Source organism: Myripristis murdjan, chromosome 14 (genome assembly GCF_902150065.1).
Source record: "Myripristis murdjan chromosome 14, fMyrMur1.1, whole genome shotgun sequence".
Taxonomy (NCBI): Eukaryota; Metazoa; Chordata; class Actinopteri; order Holocentriformes; family Holocentridae; genus Myripristis; species Myripristis murdjan.
Window position 1 is genome coordinate 38,387,177 of NC_043993.1, and position 14,039 is coordinate 38,401,215.

General features: G+C 45.2%; 1 protein-coding gene across 2 annotated transcripts in view; it reads right to left on the reverse strand.

Moving 5' to 3' along the window:
- The window catches only part of mcama (melanoma cell adhesion molecule a), a 65,631-nt gene extending 52,376 nt beyond the window's left edge, over positions 1 to 13,255 (reverse strand). For both annotated transcript variants that reach the window (XM_030069180.1, XM_030069181.1), the window contains exon 1: positions 13,123 to 13,255. In XM_030069180.1, the coding sequence (XP_029925040.1) occupies positions 13,123 to 13,186 (64 nt within the window). In that variant the 5' untranslated portion in view covers positions 13,187 to 13,255. The remainder of the gene's footprint in view (positions 1 to 13,122) is intronic.
- Between the last annotated feature and the right edge of the window lie 784 nt (positions 13,256 to 14,039).

The window sequence follows — 14,039 nt, forward strand, 5'->3', positions numbered from 1 at the left end:
CAACCCTCCATCATACCTGGAGAAAACAAAGAAATCAATAAGAGCAAAGTGGGAAAGGCTGGAGAGGGTTTTTTTTAATGCTATTCCAACCAGAGAGCAGGTCTAGTCCAGATTAAAAATATATTTATCACACCTTCATTATAATCCAGTAATTGTAAGGACACAGTCACACCTTCGTTATAATCCGGTAATGGGACAGTGAGAATGAGTCACTGACTCATCCTCCTGCAGCTCCGCCTCCATCCTACGGTCCTCCTTCAGCTGCTCCTGGATCTGCCGCTGGAACTGGTTCTTATCTCCGCCACGCAGAGTCGCGCTCGTCCCCCACGGTAAGAGTCGGCCAGCGTCTCCTCCGTTGTGCCCTTGCCTTTGGTCCCATAAGTGGTTTCCTCTGCGATAAATTCCTGTTTTCGCAGATCCGCTGCTGCTTCTTCTGTCATAGAGGTCAGAGCTCTTTGTAAAGAAGACGCATGTTCCGGTTAATGGAGTCTGGGAGCGTTCTCCGTTCTCCTTCAGTACCTTCTTAACAAGTTCATATTCCTTCCTCTTGGTCTGCATGTCTGTTGCATGATCATGGTCAAAATATACTCATTTCTTTTGGACACGTAACTCCTTCTTCTCAGAAATATGGAGAGTCTTCTCTTTAACCAAAACTGGAGAAATCAGACCACCACAGTGTGCAGCGGTGCTCTTCCCAGGTGCTCTGGGGCCAGGCGTGGTGGGCCTGTTCTGTCCCCAGGTCGTGGCTCTTGTCCAGGCCAAGATCAGCTCCCGCTTCATCAAGTTTTTAACGACAGCCACTGTGGAGGTGTCCTCTGCGCCCTTCGGGACGCCATAGATCCTGACCCTGTCCTGTCTGGAGCGCCTCTCCACATCAGACACTTCATCTTGTACTGCCCTCTGCTTGTTAAGCAGCTGGGTGACAGCTTCCTGGACTCCAATATCTCATCGTTCCATATCGGCCATGTTTTCCTCCATCTCTCCTACCTCCTTCACTGCTCCTCCTATCTGACTTGTCGTATCCAACATTTTCCTGTTCATTTCTGTCATGAATTCGTCTATTTGTTTTTTAATATCCTGAAAACACATGAGACTCCCCAAAGTTCTCCCCATTGCTACCCATAACTTGTTTCATACCTCTTATCTCCCCTTTCTTGTTTTTGTTCCCACTCATTATTACATCAAAGTAAATCAATCTAAATAGTTTGGGATTCTTAAATGAAGGGAAATCTAACGTGATACCTCTTACTCAGCTGCCACAGCATGTAGCTCGCCAAGCTTTCCGGTCAGCAAAAATAAGAACAAAAATGCCCCGCCAATTCTGGGATACTATGATACATCAACATGTCCACAATCAATGTGTTAACCCTTACGAAACAAAAATATATTGCAGTATATTGGAAAATATCATGTGATCTATTAGATAATACATTTCCATGTATGGGAACTAATCTTGATATTTTCCAATATATTGAAATATATGCATAGACCATATATGTATATATATCACAACATATATAAAATATATTGGAATTTTTTTTTTTTAACATTGCATATTTTCCAATAAACAACCACAACATATGCATAGCCCATGCATGGCATATATCTGTACATATATTTCCAATACATGATACCATGTAATTGGAAAGTCATAGATCATGTATGTTTAAATATATGTACCCAGTATTCATCACATATAAATCTAAATACATTATGGAGGATATTTATGAATATAAAATGACATATCATGGGATATAAACACATATATTCATATGCAATATACTTCAATATCTGAAATGCGCAATTACTTATGTATTATTCCATATATTGAAATACATTACAATATATTGATGCAATATATAAATATATTTCATAATGTTTCACCAATATATTATTCAACGTATTACTAAGACATTTTCTATATATATATATTTTCAATATATTGTAATTCCATATATTAAATGTAATGTATTCTAATATATTACAATATATTTCATTTAAAATATTGGTATATTGGTTAATATATTGGTATATGGTATATGTATATATATTTTCTTTCTGTAAAGGAAGGCAGCAACAGTGAAAGATTGCCGTATGACCAGACCCTGGCTGTTACTGCTGAAAACTGTGCAGACAAGCTGAGTCACGTCAGCCACATCTGGGACTTTGAAGAGACCTTTGGCTTCAGAGAACAGCAAGAGAAACACCACATTAGATTAGATTAGCATCAAATATTCATGCCTGCTGTTTGAGAGTGTGTTTCGAAGGTGACAGTGAGTCTGTGGTTAGACTGACAGTTTGACATAAACCCCGAGAACAAAAGAAACCAGACGACCTGAGGTCCCTCAGGGGGATGAGATGGTCTGAGCGATCACTGAGGCACTCGCATTGTTCTACCAAGAAACTCATATCATATCCATTACAGGTGAACATGTCCTCGAGACAGAAGTGAAGCCTCCAACTAATGACACGGTGCGATGGTCAAATTTCAAACGCCTCCAAACTTTTTGAGGCTCACATTTTTTTGGACACAGAACATGGTTTTCTCATCTGTCCCACCTTTTAACAACATTTTGAGTTATGAGCAAGTTATGGCTCCATACTTTGGGTGACAATGCTGCACTCATTCATTTAGTTTGTTGTATCTTAGAGATCAAGTTCAGCTCAGCCTTTATCATCTTGGAAGGGGAAATCTGTATCACATACAGCAGCCAAGAGCCAATACAAAAAAGAGGATGACAAGATCTAAAAACAAAATTCTTATAACTGACGACTACAGGTACAAAAGAACTACTGAACCTATGAGTCCAACACCTGAGGAGTTCATATCCACGGCCAGATGGGAGCAGCCGAAACTCAACCATGTAGGTGGTGGCGTGGATCAGACAGGCCCTGACCATACGCAGGCAGGAGAGGCTGGTAAAAATGTGTGCCAACCAACGTGCTGCATTACTTAAATAGTTAAGTGATGCAGTAACTCCCCAGCTTGTTCTTTCCCTTCAGGTTGAGGTGCTCAAACCAGCAGATGATGGAAAAGACTGAAATAACTTCATACATTCTTATACTTTCTTTGACAGACACTGCACAGTGCAGATCTGGGGGCATCATGACCTCTTATCATCCTAGTTATGTAAAAAAAAAAAAAAACTTTACTGCCAAAACATACAATTGCTTAAGCCCTGTCATTGTTTAAAAAAATTAAAAATGCTAAATGGGCTCAAATAAAATTGTCTGTCTGCTTCCATTTTGCATAAGGATCCCCTGTTGGAGGGATGCCAATCTGTAAGAAATGATCCTGGAAGAAAAGAATTCGTGGTGGGTGGTACGCTGTCTGCTGCCAGGTTTATGTGCCAGAGCCTCTTCCAGTGAAAAGGCTGACCTACATGCAAATCGTATGGATTCCATCCTCAGGGAGATCACAGGAGCTGCAAACAAGAAATATGCGGGGTGTTATCTGTTCATGTGAAAAGTTTGGCCTGCACAGCGGCCCGGCAGCCCGCGGCCCGTGTGTGACGGCTATTTTAGACTCGGTCGATAGCGTTTACAGCGACTGAAGAAGTGAACCAGGGATACACATCCTCAGGGTTTCTACATCTGACACGAGGAGGGGGGACAGGGGAGCAAAAACAAGGGAAAATAGGGGTGGAGGGGGTCATGAGAGAGGTGTGTGTGTGTGTGTGTGTGGGAGGGGGTGTAGAAAAAGCGGGAAGGAGGGAAGCCCATTGTGGTGTCCGATTTCTCTGTAAGTTGAGCTGTGCACACAAAACCCCCCAGTCGATCCCCCCAAAGCAAGCTGCTGTGTGTGTGTGTGTGTGTGTGTGTGTGTGTGTGTGAGCGGGGCATCAGGTGTGTGCAGCTGCTGCTCCCGCTCTGTTTGCACAGGAACACCGAGAAAGAAGCGGAGGAGAAAGGAAGAGCGCGAGGCTTTTCAATGAAGGCGACATCAGAGGTTTTGTCTGTCCCTCTGGCGCTGACGGGACGGGTGCCAAGGCTTGGCCGGCGGCCCGAGAGAGCGGGGCGCCATGTGTCCCACAGATGGGGCTTCTAAATATGAAGGGACATCATATACAGATGGCCGGTTTGGCCCGTGCACAGTCGGGACGCTGGTGCCCAAACGGGATAAAGACTCAGGAACTTATTCATTTCCCAGACAAAACCCAGAGACACCGCCTCGACTTCTGAACCGTTATTGTTAAATATCACTGTATCTTACCAAAAATAAGGCTTTTCTAGAAAAAACTATTTAATCTGTGAATTATCTGAGTGGGATTGCCATGCTTTGATTATTAAGTCTTTTTTATTGCATGTGATTAGCTTTGCAGGGGTACATACAATAACATGTTGGGCTCACAGGTGGATGCATGTACTTTTATTGCATTTATAATTAATTAATTAATTAAGCATAATTAATGGATGACAAACAAAAACAAATCCTCTACTGATTTTCTACTGTCAGACAGTGAAACAAAAAAAAAACAAACATTCACTGCTTTCTCCTTTTTGCGTTCAGCGTGATCAGATGAATATTCCGTCGATATGGATGAGGGAGCAGCAAGCCGCCGCTCTCTACTTCAAAATAAAATCCGCTGTGATGGCGATGCTTGTTTGTTTGTTTTTGTAAGAATGTGACAAACCGTACAATAATCCTCATACACGACAAAATGCAGCGACATTTATTATCGTCCATATTTGAATCACAGATCAAATCCACAGCAGGCCACCCCATATGGAAATGTCAGGTTTGATAAAACAACATATTTCAACATACTGCAAACCGGTTTCATATGTAGTTTGTACATAAATGGACAAAAATGTAGAAACCATGTTTGGGTTTGGGTCGGCTCGGGTTTGGGCATGTCGGTGTTATTTTAGTGAAAAATGACGGACCTGCTGTCTGTTCTGGGCAACTTCCTGTCCAGTGCTGGAGTTTACGTGATGACACTGAAGGCAGCACGTAGGCTGTTTCTGGTGGTGATGGAGGACGAGCAAAGTGTGGGGCTCGCGTCGGGTTCACACACACCTCGCCACTTTTCATTTTGTCTGCAGGCCGCCGACCGCCATTTTCAGAGCTTCCTATTGGACGTGGTGCTGCTGATCTGACACTGTGCTGCGCTGTGATTGGCTGGGAGCGACACACACCTGCAGCCCTGAGGCCGACGCCCAGAAGAGTGCCGAGCTCAGCAAAACAAGAAAATCCAAGCAGAGGGCGGGGTCTCTGCAGACACACACACACACACACACACACACACACACACACACACACACACACCAACACACACTGCTGGTGGCTCACGGTCATGATGGACACGATCAGCTCTGTTTGAGGCTGTTCACTGACGTTTGAGGAAAATCCTGATTTAAACTGAAGTAAAGCTTGGTGCAGCCACATGTGACCTCACACATAATGCCAACAACAACAGCAGTAATCACAATAATACAAATAATAATAAGAACAACAATAATAATGATGGAGAAAAAAGCTCTGTGGTATCAGATCAGCACTCAGATCAGCAGAAATGAATAAAAGTGTATCATCATCCCTGCAAATTAGCCAAAACTACCAAGAACTTTAATTTAAATCACAGCCAAAAAAACTACTAATGTAATTACTAATAATTACGATAGCTAATAACATTATTAATCATTAGAAATATGTATTTCCAGGTCAGCTCAGTGATGCTGGATCAGAGTTCATGCTGAACATTAACCAAAATATCTGGTGGTTCCCTGCTGGGCAAAATCAATTCAAACGCGGCTCCGAGGCTTCCTGAGACTCAAGCATGTGAACGCCGTCTGCTCCGAGCCGCAGCCAAACCAAACCAAACCCAGAACACACACTCGTGCAATAATCAATCCGGCCTGAGCAGCCAAACCTCATCTTTCTGCCAAACGACTGCAAACCTGCGGCGCTCTGACTTCACACAGAGGAGTGTGTGTGTGTGTGTGTGTGTGTGTGTGTGGCGTTTTTCTCACAGATTTACACCGATATGAGTTTAATGCCCTGCTATTATTCCATGATGAATTCTTCCCTGGCCTGAATGCACATGGATGTTCTCCCCTCTCACCGTTAATTACCACCATTTCTCTCCCTCGCTGACTTGGAGTAAAAAAAAAAAAAAAAAAAAAACCATCTCCAGTTCCTAATAAAAGCGCTGGTTTTTCTCGAGGGCAGATTTCTCACCGTATAGATTGCCCTCTGTTGAAAGATGTGCTCTGAATAAAACACTCAAGGATTTTTTCATCAGGTCTCCGGCACCGGAGAGCTCGTCAATGCGGGAAATTCCCTCCGAGTCGGCAGGGGATAAACCCACCGAGGCAACTGTTTGATATCAAATCCCAGTCAGACATCAAGCGTCCGCAGACTGGAGCCGTGTGTGTGCAGAGCCGAGCCCCGGACTCCAGGCTCCGGCTGCATGTCAGCTTCATCCCTGCCAGCCAAAAAAACCACGGCTTTGATTTTCCAAAATGTGTCTTGGATCTTCAGAGCATGTCAAAGACTTCACACTAACACCAAACACATATTTTCTACTTAGAATCTTTTTATAGCTGGGGCTTCATTTTTTAAAAAAAAAAAAAATCTAAAAGCAAAAAGAAAAATATTTTCAGCTGAAACTGTACAAGACAGATTCAACCGTTATTAAAGACAAGAGTCAATACGATACCGAATTTCCACCATTCTCATACTGTTTCAAAACCACGGTAAAAAAAAAAAAAACAAGAAAACAGAAAATCCCATCTACTTCAACATAAACTCCTTTATGGAAAAATGTGTTTTTAAGCCCTCAGGTCTCTAAACCAAACAGTGAGTCAGCTGTGCTTGAATAACACGTTTGTAGATTGCACAGAATTTCACTTGCAGTGTCCAGCAGAGACATGAGAAAAATATGATATTATTACAGATAATAAGGAAAAAGAAACAACTGTTAAACGAGAAGCTTGGATGTCGCTGTTTGCATGTTTTGTTTTGTGAGTGTATTATCATCCCCGGAGCGTCCGCCTCCAACCCAGAATCCTCCCCCACTCCACCCTCGCTGAGTTTCTTTTGGACGAGTCGAGGCCGAGCGGCCGTCTTTCACGTGTTTGTCTCTTCTTCAGCCACTTAAAGACTAAACCGTCGGTATACTGCCCCCGTCGGTTCCGGAAGAAGATGTTACAGCCCGCTGGAAGCTCAACCACACATTTGGTTCCACAGAAAAAACGGTGCCGTCATGTTTTTAGACTGTTGGTGTCGCCTTGGTACCAAAGAATCGTTTGTTTGCGACATCGGCATTACAGATGTTGTGTCTCAAATCGCGCACTTCTGCACTTACACTCAGTATTTTGAGTGCATAAGTGCGTTCACACTAACAAAATGCAGTGCACTGCAAATACCAGGATGTCCACTCAAAACGGTCAAAAAGTTGAGTGTGGAGCGATGGACACTTCTCACCCTGACGGCACCACCGACCGGAAGCAGCTACCTAAAAAAGCTGAGCTGACTTTTTGCTTTACGGCTGTTAATATGTCACTTTATTAAGTTTTAGTTTTTTTTCCAGGCAAGAAAGTAACCACGTAGATTCCAAATATGCGGTCAGTTTGTCCAAAGAACGTCTGTTTTGAAAATCGCTTCGGCGTTTTCGGATAACTCTCAAGCGAGCGATTGTGCAAAGTACAGTCACTTCCGGTTGTTTACAAAAATAAAACTCTAACACCTTTAGAAGCAGTGGTGATGCTTTTATTTTGAAGATAGGATGTGTACACGTCTACTTCTGGAGAACTTTACCACCGAAAACCAAAGCCGGCCGCGGCTCCGGCCGGTACCACGCCCACCCGGTCAGGTGTGCCGGATCTGACAGGTGAGCGGCCGGTGCCGCGGTCGGCCTGCCTGATGCCGACTGTGGCGATCGTCATTTCCGGTAAGTGCACAACGGGAAGTGTGCCAATTGAGACACCCTTCACTGTGCCGGTCAGTGTACTGTCAGCTAAGTGTACTTACAGACAGTGCACTAACGGAAGTGCACGATTTGAGACACACCAAGAGTGAGCGTCATGTGCAGAAAGAGCGATGCTTTGGCTGCTTTAAGGACTGATTCTTTACAGAATGCTGCATTAGAGAGCTGCAATTGACCCACATGACAAAACAATGGTAAAAACAGGACGGGGACTGAAATGGCCAAAGTTCTGCTTTAAGCGCACACTGCCTCGATTAAAGGATCAGGCCGGTGATTTGGAAGGTTTGGCCCTTTAACTCAACAGTTAAATCACATTTTACACTGCAGCAGACCATTCTGCAAAGCATTCAGGGCGAGTAAACATTTCACAACACAGACTCCAAATCCCTGCATTTGTAGATGTGTGTAAGGTCCTGCTTCTGAGGCTAACAAAGTCATCACCGTTCACAAACCAACACTCATAAATAATACAGCGAGCGTTTCTCCATGGACACACCACTCAACTTCAAGTCATCAAAACACAACAGTGTCCCTGCCTTCAGGACAAATAACGAGGCCGTCTTCCACATGGTGATGGGATGTGAGTGTGAAGAGAGTCTAAAGGCTCAGAAAGTTCATTTTCATATCGCGGCGGCATGAATGGAATCCGAAGGCTGGAGGAAAGGCAGGAAAAATGATATCGGAGTTCTTAAATTCGACTGCTTGCTTGGGGGAAAGATTAGCAGAAACGAGAAATATCAGCGGGTGACCTCAAGACAAATGGGACACGAGGGGCTTTGGTGCTCAACTTTATCCCGCATGCTTTTCTCTCAACTCATTATCACACAATGAGGCTTGAGGCTTTACTCTGCAGCCTGAGAGCCTGAGAGCCTGCAGAGCGAGACTTGCAAACACACATCAGGAAGGTAGGAGTTTTGGTTCGGTCACGATGAAAAGATCCCAGAGACTGACTGGTCCATAAATGTAATGAAAAGGATTCAACCAAAAAAAAAAAAAAAAAAAAAAGCCATTTGATTTTTTTTTCTCTGCAGAGCAATCAATGCTATTTTGCTTTAATTTCCATAAACTAATCAATGCTGACATCACTGTTGCCTGCGATGCTATACCAAGAGCCCATCACAACACCACAGGGATCAAACAGCACACTCTCTTTAATAAGGACAATAAGTCAGCAGATTAGATTATGTGTTTGCCATGCCTGGTTGTCACTCAATCTAATGTACTAATCCAGCATGAACAACTGGAGCCGACAGCTGCACTCCTCCCTACTTCCACCGGAGGAGCCGAGCAGCGAAATGCAGCCCGCCGTCCTCTGCAAGACGCATGAAGACCAGGTCAGGAGGACCAGGAGGAGCTGGGACTCAGGAGGCTCTGCATCCTCTCACCTCAGGACAGGCGTGGCCGTCCCGCTCAGGACGAGCAGACCCGGGCCGTCCCGTCAGACGGGGTTGGGATCTGTGTCCAGACGCAGATGAATGGTTAAATTCCTCTAAAGCGTTGTGTTTCCACACAGGACTGAATCCCTGCCCGTGTCTTCCTGTCGGCTGTGTAGAGTCTGAATAAATCACAACTGCTTTTACCGCTGTGTCAGCCGTCTTCTGTCTCCTCTGGGGGCCCCAACAGGAGGGCTCTGGCCTCCTCTCAGCCCTTTGGGGATTTCCCAATTATCAACTTCAGACCATTTTAAATTGACTTAGCACCCCCAGAAAACCCTGTACCCCCACAGGACCTGGGTCAACATCTACAGCCACTCCAGTTCTTTAATTAAGGCGCTTGGTATCAGATGCAAACTAGGCTTTGGGGACTTCTTCCCTTTGAGGACTATTTTCCTCCAAGTCCTGGTTAGATTACATTTGGGTACGGTTACATACGGGGTTCCCAGCCGGCCAATAACATACTCAAGTAATTCTTAGTAAAAATACTAAAATGAATTAGTAAACTGAACAAATGTAAATCAAGGCACTGCTGGAAAGAGCAAGCACGCGCAGTCAACCTTCCCAGCATGTGCAGCTAAAAACACGACAAAAGAAAAGAAAAACCTTCTGGGACCTGAAGCCGTCAGGAGCAGGAACAGGTGTGTCAGGCTTCAGATGAGAGCACAAGCACATGATGTGATGAAGTTAGTAAGGCAGTAAAGCAGCCGAAGGGAGTGTTGGAAGTAAGAAAGCAAGGAAATGTAAAGTACAAGTGGACGCCGTTTCACAGTTTGACTCAGGCAAGGATGCAGGATAACCCCTGTTCATCCACAGTGAAGCAAATCGCCAATGTCAAAAATTCAATGTTCAAGTAAAGTCCTGAGAAGTGGTGTGCTTTCGAGTTGAGACAAAATAAAACCTGAAAATCACTTTCACACAGACTGTGTGATCAGACAAACACAGTGCATGTAAATGTGTCACCTGATTTCCTGAATTAAGCAGAAGACTCACAGTCTGGGCCGCCGCCGCCTCTTCAGACCCAACAACAGAGGAAGAAACATCCAAACTGCTCTGCAACGTGCTGTTTGCAATCCTGTCGCCTGCTCAGGGTCTGAACCCATCAGAAATCAAATCAATCAATAACCAATAGCTGAGAAAAACTCCTGTTGGTCTCAGTGGGGACAAGGACAAAACGAAATATGAAATATCTGTGACTGGAAACCTTGACATGGCTTTCATAAGGGCTTCACGCGCAGGTGATTTTGGATCAACAGTCACTGGTCATGTGGACACGATGAGCGAGCGGCTTGGGGCAGAACAGCTTCAACAGTCAGTTCCTGTTCATTCCCAAGGAAAGCTTCCAACATGGAACAGTTCCAACATTCCCGTATTGAACTTCCCATGGGAATTTCCTGGAAATTTTCCGTCCCTTTGCAACCCTGCTCAGGCTGTGCAGGAACAGCTGCCATGTTAGCTCCGCCGCCCCCTCTCCACCCACTCACCTGCTCACAATGCAAATGACAAAGCTGCATATGACAAAGCTGCATATGACAAAGCTGCATATGACAAAGCTGCATATGAATAACCTGCTCACTGTCTGGGCGGCGTTTTAAACCTGAAGGCTGAGCGAGCCCCGTCCCCGTCAGTGGAACCTGTTTTCCATCCTGGTCCACTTTCTGTTGTGCGCATATTATCATAAAAGCCCTGCCACTGATCTGATTTACTGAACAACCACGCTGCTCTGACCGCTCGCGCATTCCCATCAGGCCACAGGGCCGTCATACAGATGAACAGAGACCAGCGAGCTCGGGAATCAATACGAGCTGGTGTGCATGAACTGAGCGACTCTCCTCAAACTAAACATGGGCTGATTTTCATGCAGAAGCCGTGCTTTCAGCCGCAAATCGCATTTCAGTAGGTACGTGCCGTCAGGGGCCATTAGGGAGGAGGTCCGTTTTAACAGCAGCTGGTTTAGAGGCTCCTCAGAGGGCCCGGGTCAGCGGCTTAATCCAGAAACAGACGGCTTTAGTCCGGTCCCCTTCGCCTCCTTTAGGGGAGATGAGGATTAAATAGCGGTAACCCAATTAAGACAAGGCGAGGGGCAGGGTGTGTTGTCCGGTCGTGAGACGCTGTGTGGGACAGAGGAGGGGAGTGGGACGGGCAGAAGGGTGGGGCCGCCCTGAGGACAAAGGTTACTCCTGCCAAGTCTGTCTGTCAGGTTTCAGTGTTCACTGCAGAATTTACAGATCCTGGACCAGGACCAGAGCACGAGACTCCCACCCAAACGTCCCGGGGTCTTATTCTGGACAACTAGAGAGGAAGTGCAAATGTGTTTTGCCAGTCCCAGTATGCTGCTGGTGCTCTGAACCAACTCTACTGCTTTCTGTCTTTCTGTCTGTCTTTCTGTCTGTCTTTCTGTCTGTCTTTTCTCAAACAGATGTAAAAAACTATCTCACTAAACCAGACATCAAACAGTCGACAAGCAGAAAACACACATGGTGAAAAAAGCTCATCTGGTCCTGCCTCTGCCTCACAATATCAAATCACTCTACATAAAAAAAATAAAAATAACTCTTAGCAAATATATAGAACATAATAAATACTGAAGACAACAAAAAATAGAGGGGAAAAATATATTTTTTCTATTTTTCAAACTCCTCTGTGTTATATTTGTCCATGAATAACTGTTTTTGGCTGCATTTAATTTTTTTTTTATGTTACTGCACATTTTAACTGAACATTAAGCTGGTCTGAGGGGTTCCCCCACAACCTGAGGGGCTCATGCTTTTCAACAGAGGTTCAGCACGGAGCTTTGCATGAATCTAATTTGATCGTAGGTCCGTGAAATGTCTGACTCTCAGTGAGCCGAGAGAAGACACTGTGTGTGTGTGTGTGTGTGTGTGTGTGTGTGTGTGTGAACGCCAGTCTCCAAGCCCCTGTAGGGATTTCAGGCGATTCTCCCTCACATTTCTCTGCTCGTTTTATTTTGCAGCTTTTATAAACTCTCTTATATGTGAATAAACAAACCAAACCAAAAAAAAAAAAAAAAAAAAAAAAAAGTTTTCAGCTGCAGACAAAACCCTACAAGTCCCTGAGGCTCTGTGTCAGCTGGCTCGGGCAGACCGGGATGGAGAGCGGGCGCGCACTCCCGCACCGACACCGCACCGTCTCCGGGATCCCGCCCCGGGAATCAGCCTTATCTGATGCGTTCGGCTGCGGTGCTGTGGATGTGTGCGATCCAGCAGCAGTCACGCAAAGCCCTGAATGAATTCCGACCTCGCTGCACAGTTCGGTCCGGATACTTTGTCACGCACACACACACACACACACACACACACACGCACACACACGGAGCCCATGCGGAGCGCCCGGTGCACCTTTTCGTGTAATTAACAGTTTTACACGCATCCAAGCGCGTGGCCAAACAAAACCAAAGCAAAGCAACACAAACAAACAAACAAACAAACAAACAAACAAACAAAGAAAAACAACAACAGGTCGAGCTGCCGTCCCGGCGGAGGAGGCGAGCGGACGCACGGCGCGCTGCCTCCGCCGCTCCGGGAGAGACCGAGCAGCCGGATCCGGCTCCCTCACGGCCCGACGAGCCGCGGCTCGGCCGGTCCGCTCGAACAAAAGCTACTCTGCAGTTCCCAAGGCCGACAAAAAGGCATGTTTCAGGGCAGCAGGGGCTCGTGTTGGCCGCAGCATCCGCGACCCAACGCGGCAGCATCTGCTTCAGAGTGCGGAGCGTCAAGGAAACTTTAGTCTGTACTCACCGCCGCGGCTCAGGGCGCAGACATGGACCAGCAGCAGGCAGAGAGACGAGTGCAGGAAAGCCATGTTGGTGCTGTGTGTGCAGCGCAGACTGGAGCAGACTGAAGTGTGTGTGTGTGTGTGTGTCTGTATGTATGTGTGTGTGAGAGAGTGGGTGTGTGTGTGTGTGTGTGTGTGCGGGCTGGAAGTTGCTCTGCGAGCTGAGGAGGAGGGGAGAGGGGAGGAGAGTTCAATTAAAGTCTGAGCCCGCATGGCGGCTCTGTGTTTCTCCTCCTGTTCACTGCGTGTTATGTCTTCTTTGTTTAAAAAAAAAAAAAAAAAAAAAGGTCAGTTCGGCTTCGCTCCTTCATGCCGCTCAGACAGAGTTATGATCATTTCAGCTGAACTGCACGAACAGGAGCTGTTTGCCTGTTAGTGTTCACCGCATGTTCAGCTGCAGGCTGTAGGACGGCGCATCAGGGCCACTGCAGGGAAATAAGTTATGCAGCAGAGGAGAGAAAAATAACTCAGAAATATCGAGATTAAAGTGGTAAATTTACGAGAAAAAAACTCACAAGTTTATGAGGAAAAAACTCGAAAATTCTGAGATTATACAGTCACAAGTTTGCAGTAAAAAACTCAAATTCTGAAATTAAAGTAGTACATTTATGTGGGGAAAAAAATCACAAATTTATGAGAAAAAAAACTTGTTACTATCAGATTTAGTACAACAGCGTACTTGGGTCACTGTGGGGAGAAAAAAATACAAAATTTCAAGATTAAATTTACAAGAAACACTTGAAAATTCTAAAATTATGAAATCACAAATTTATGAGAAAAAAACTTGAAAATTCTGAGATTATAAAGTCACAAGTTTGCAATAAAAAACTCAAATTCTGAGACTAAAGTAGTAAATTTATGTGGGGAAAAAATCAAATTT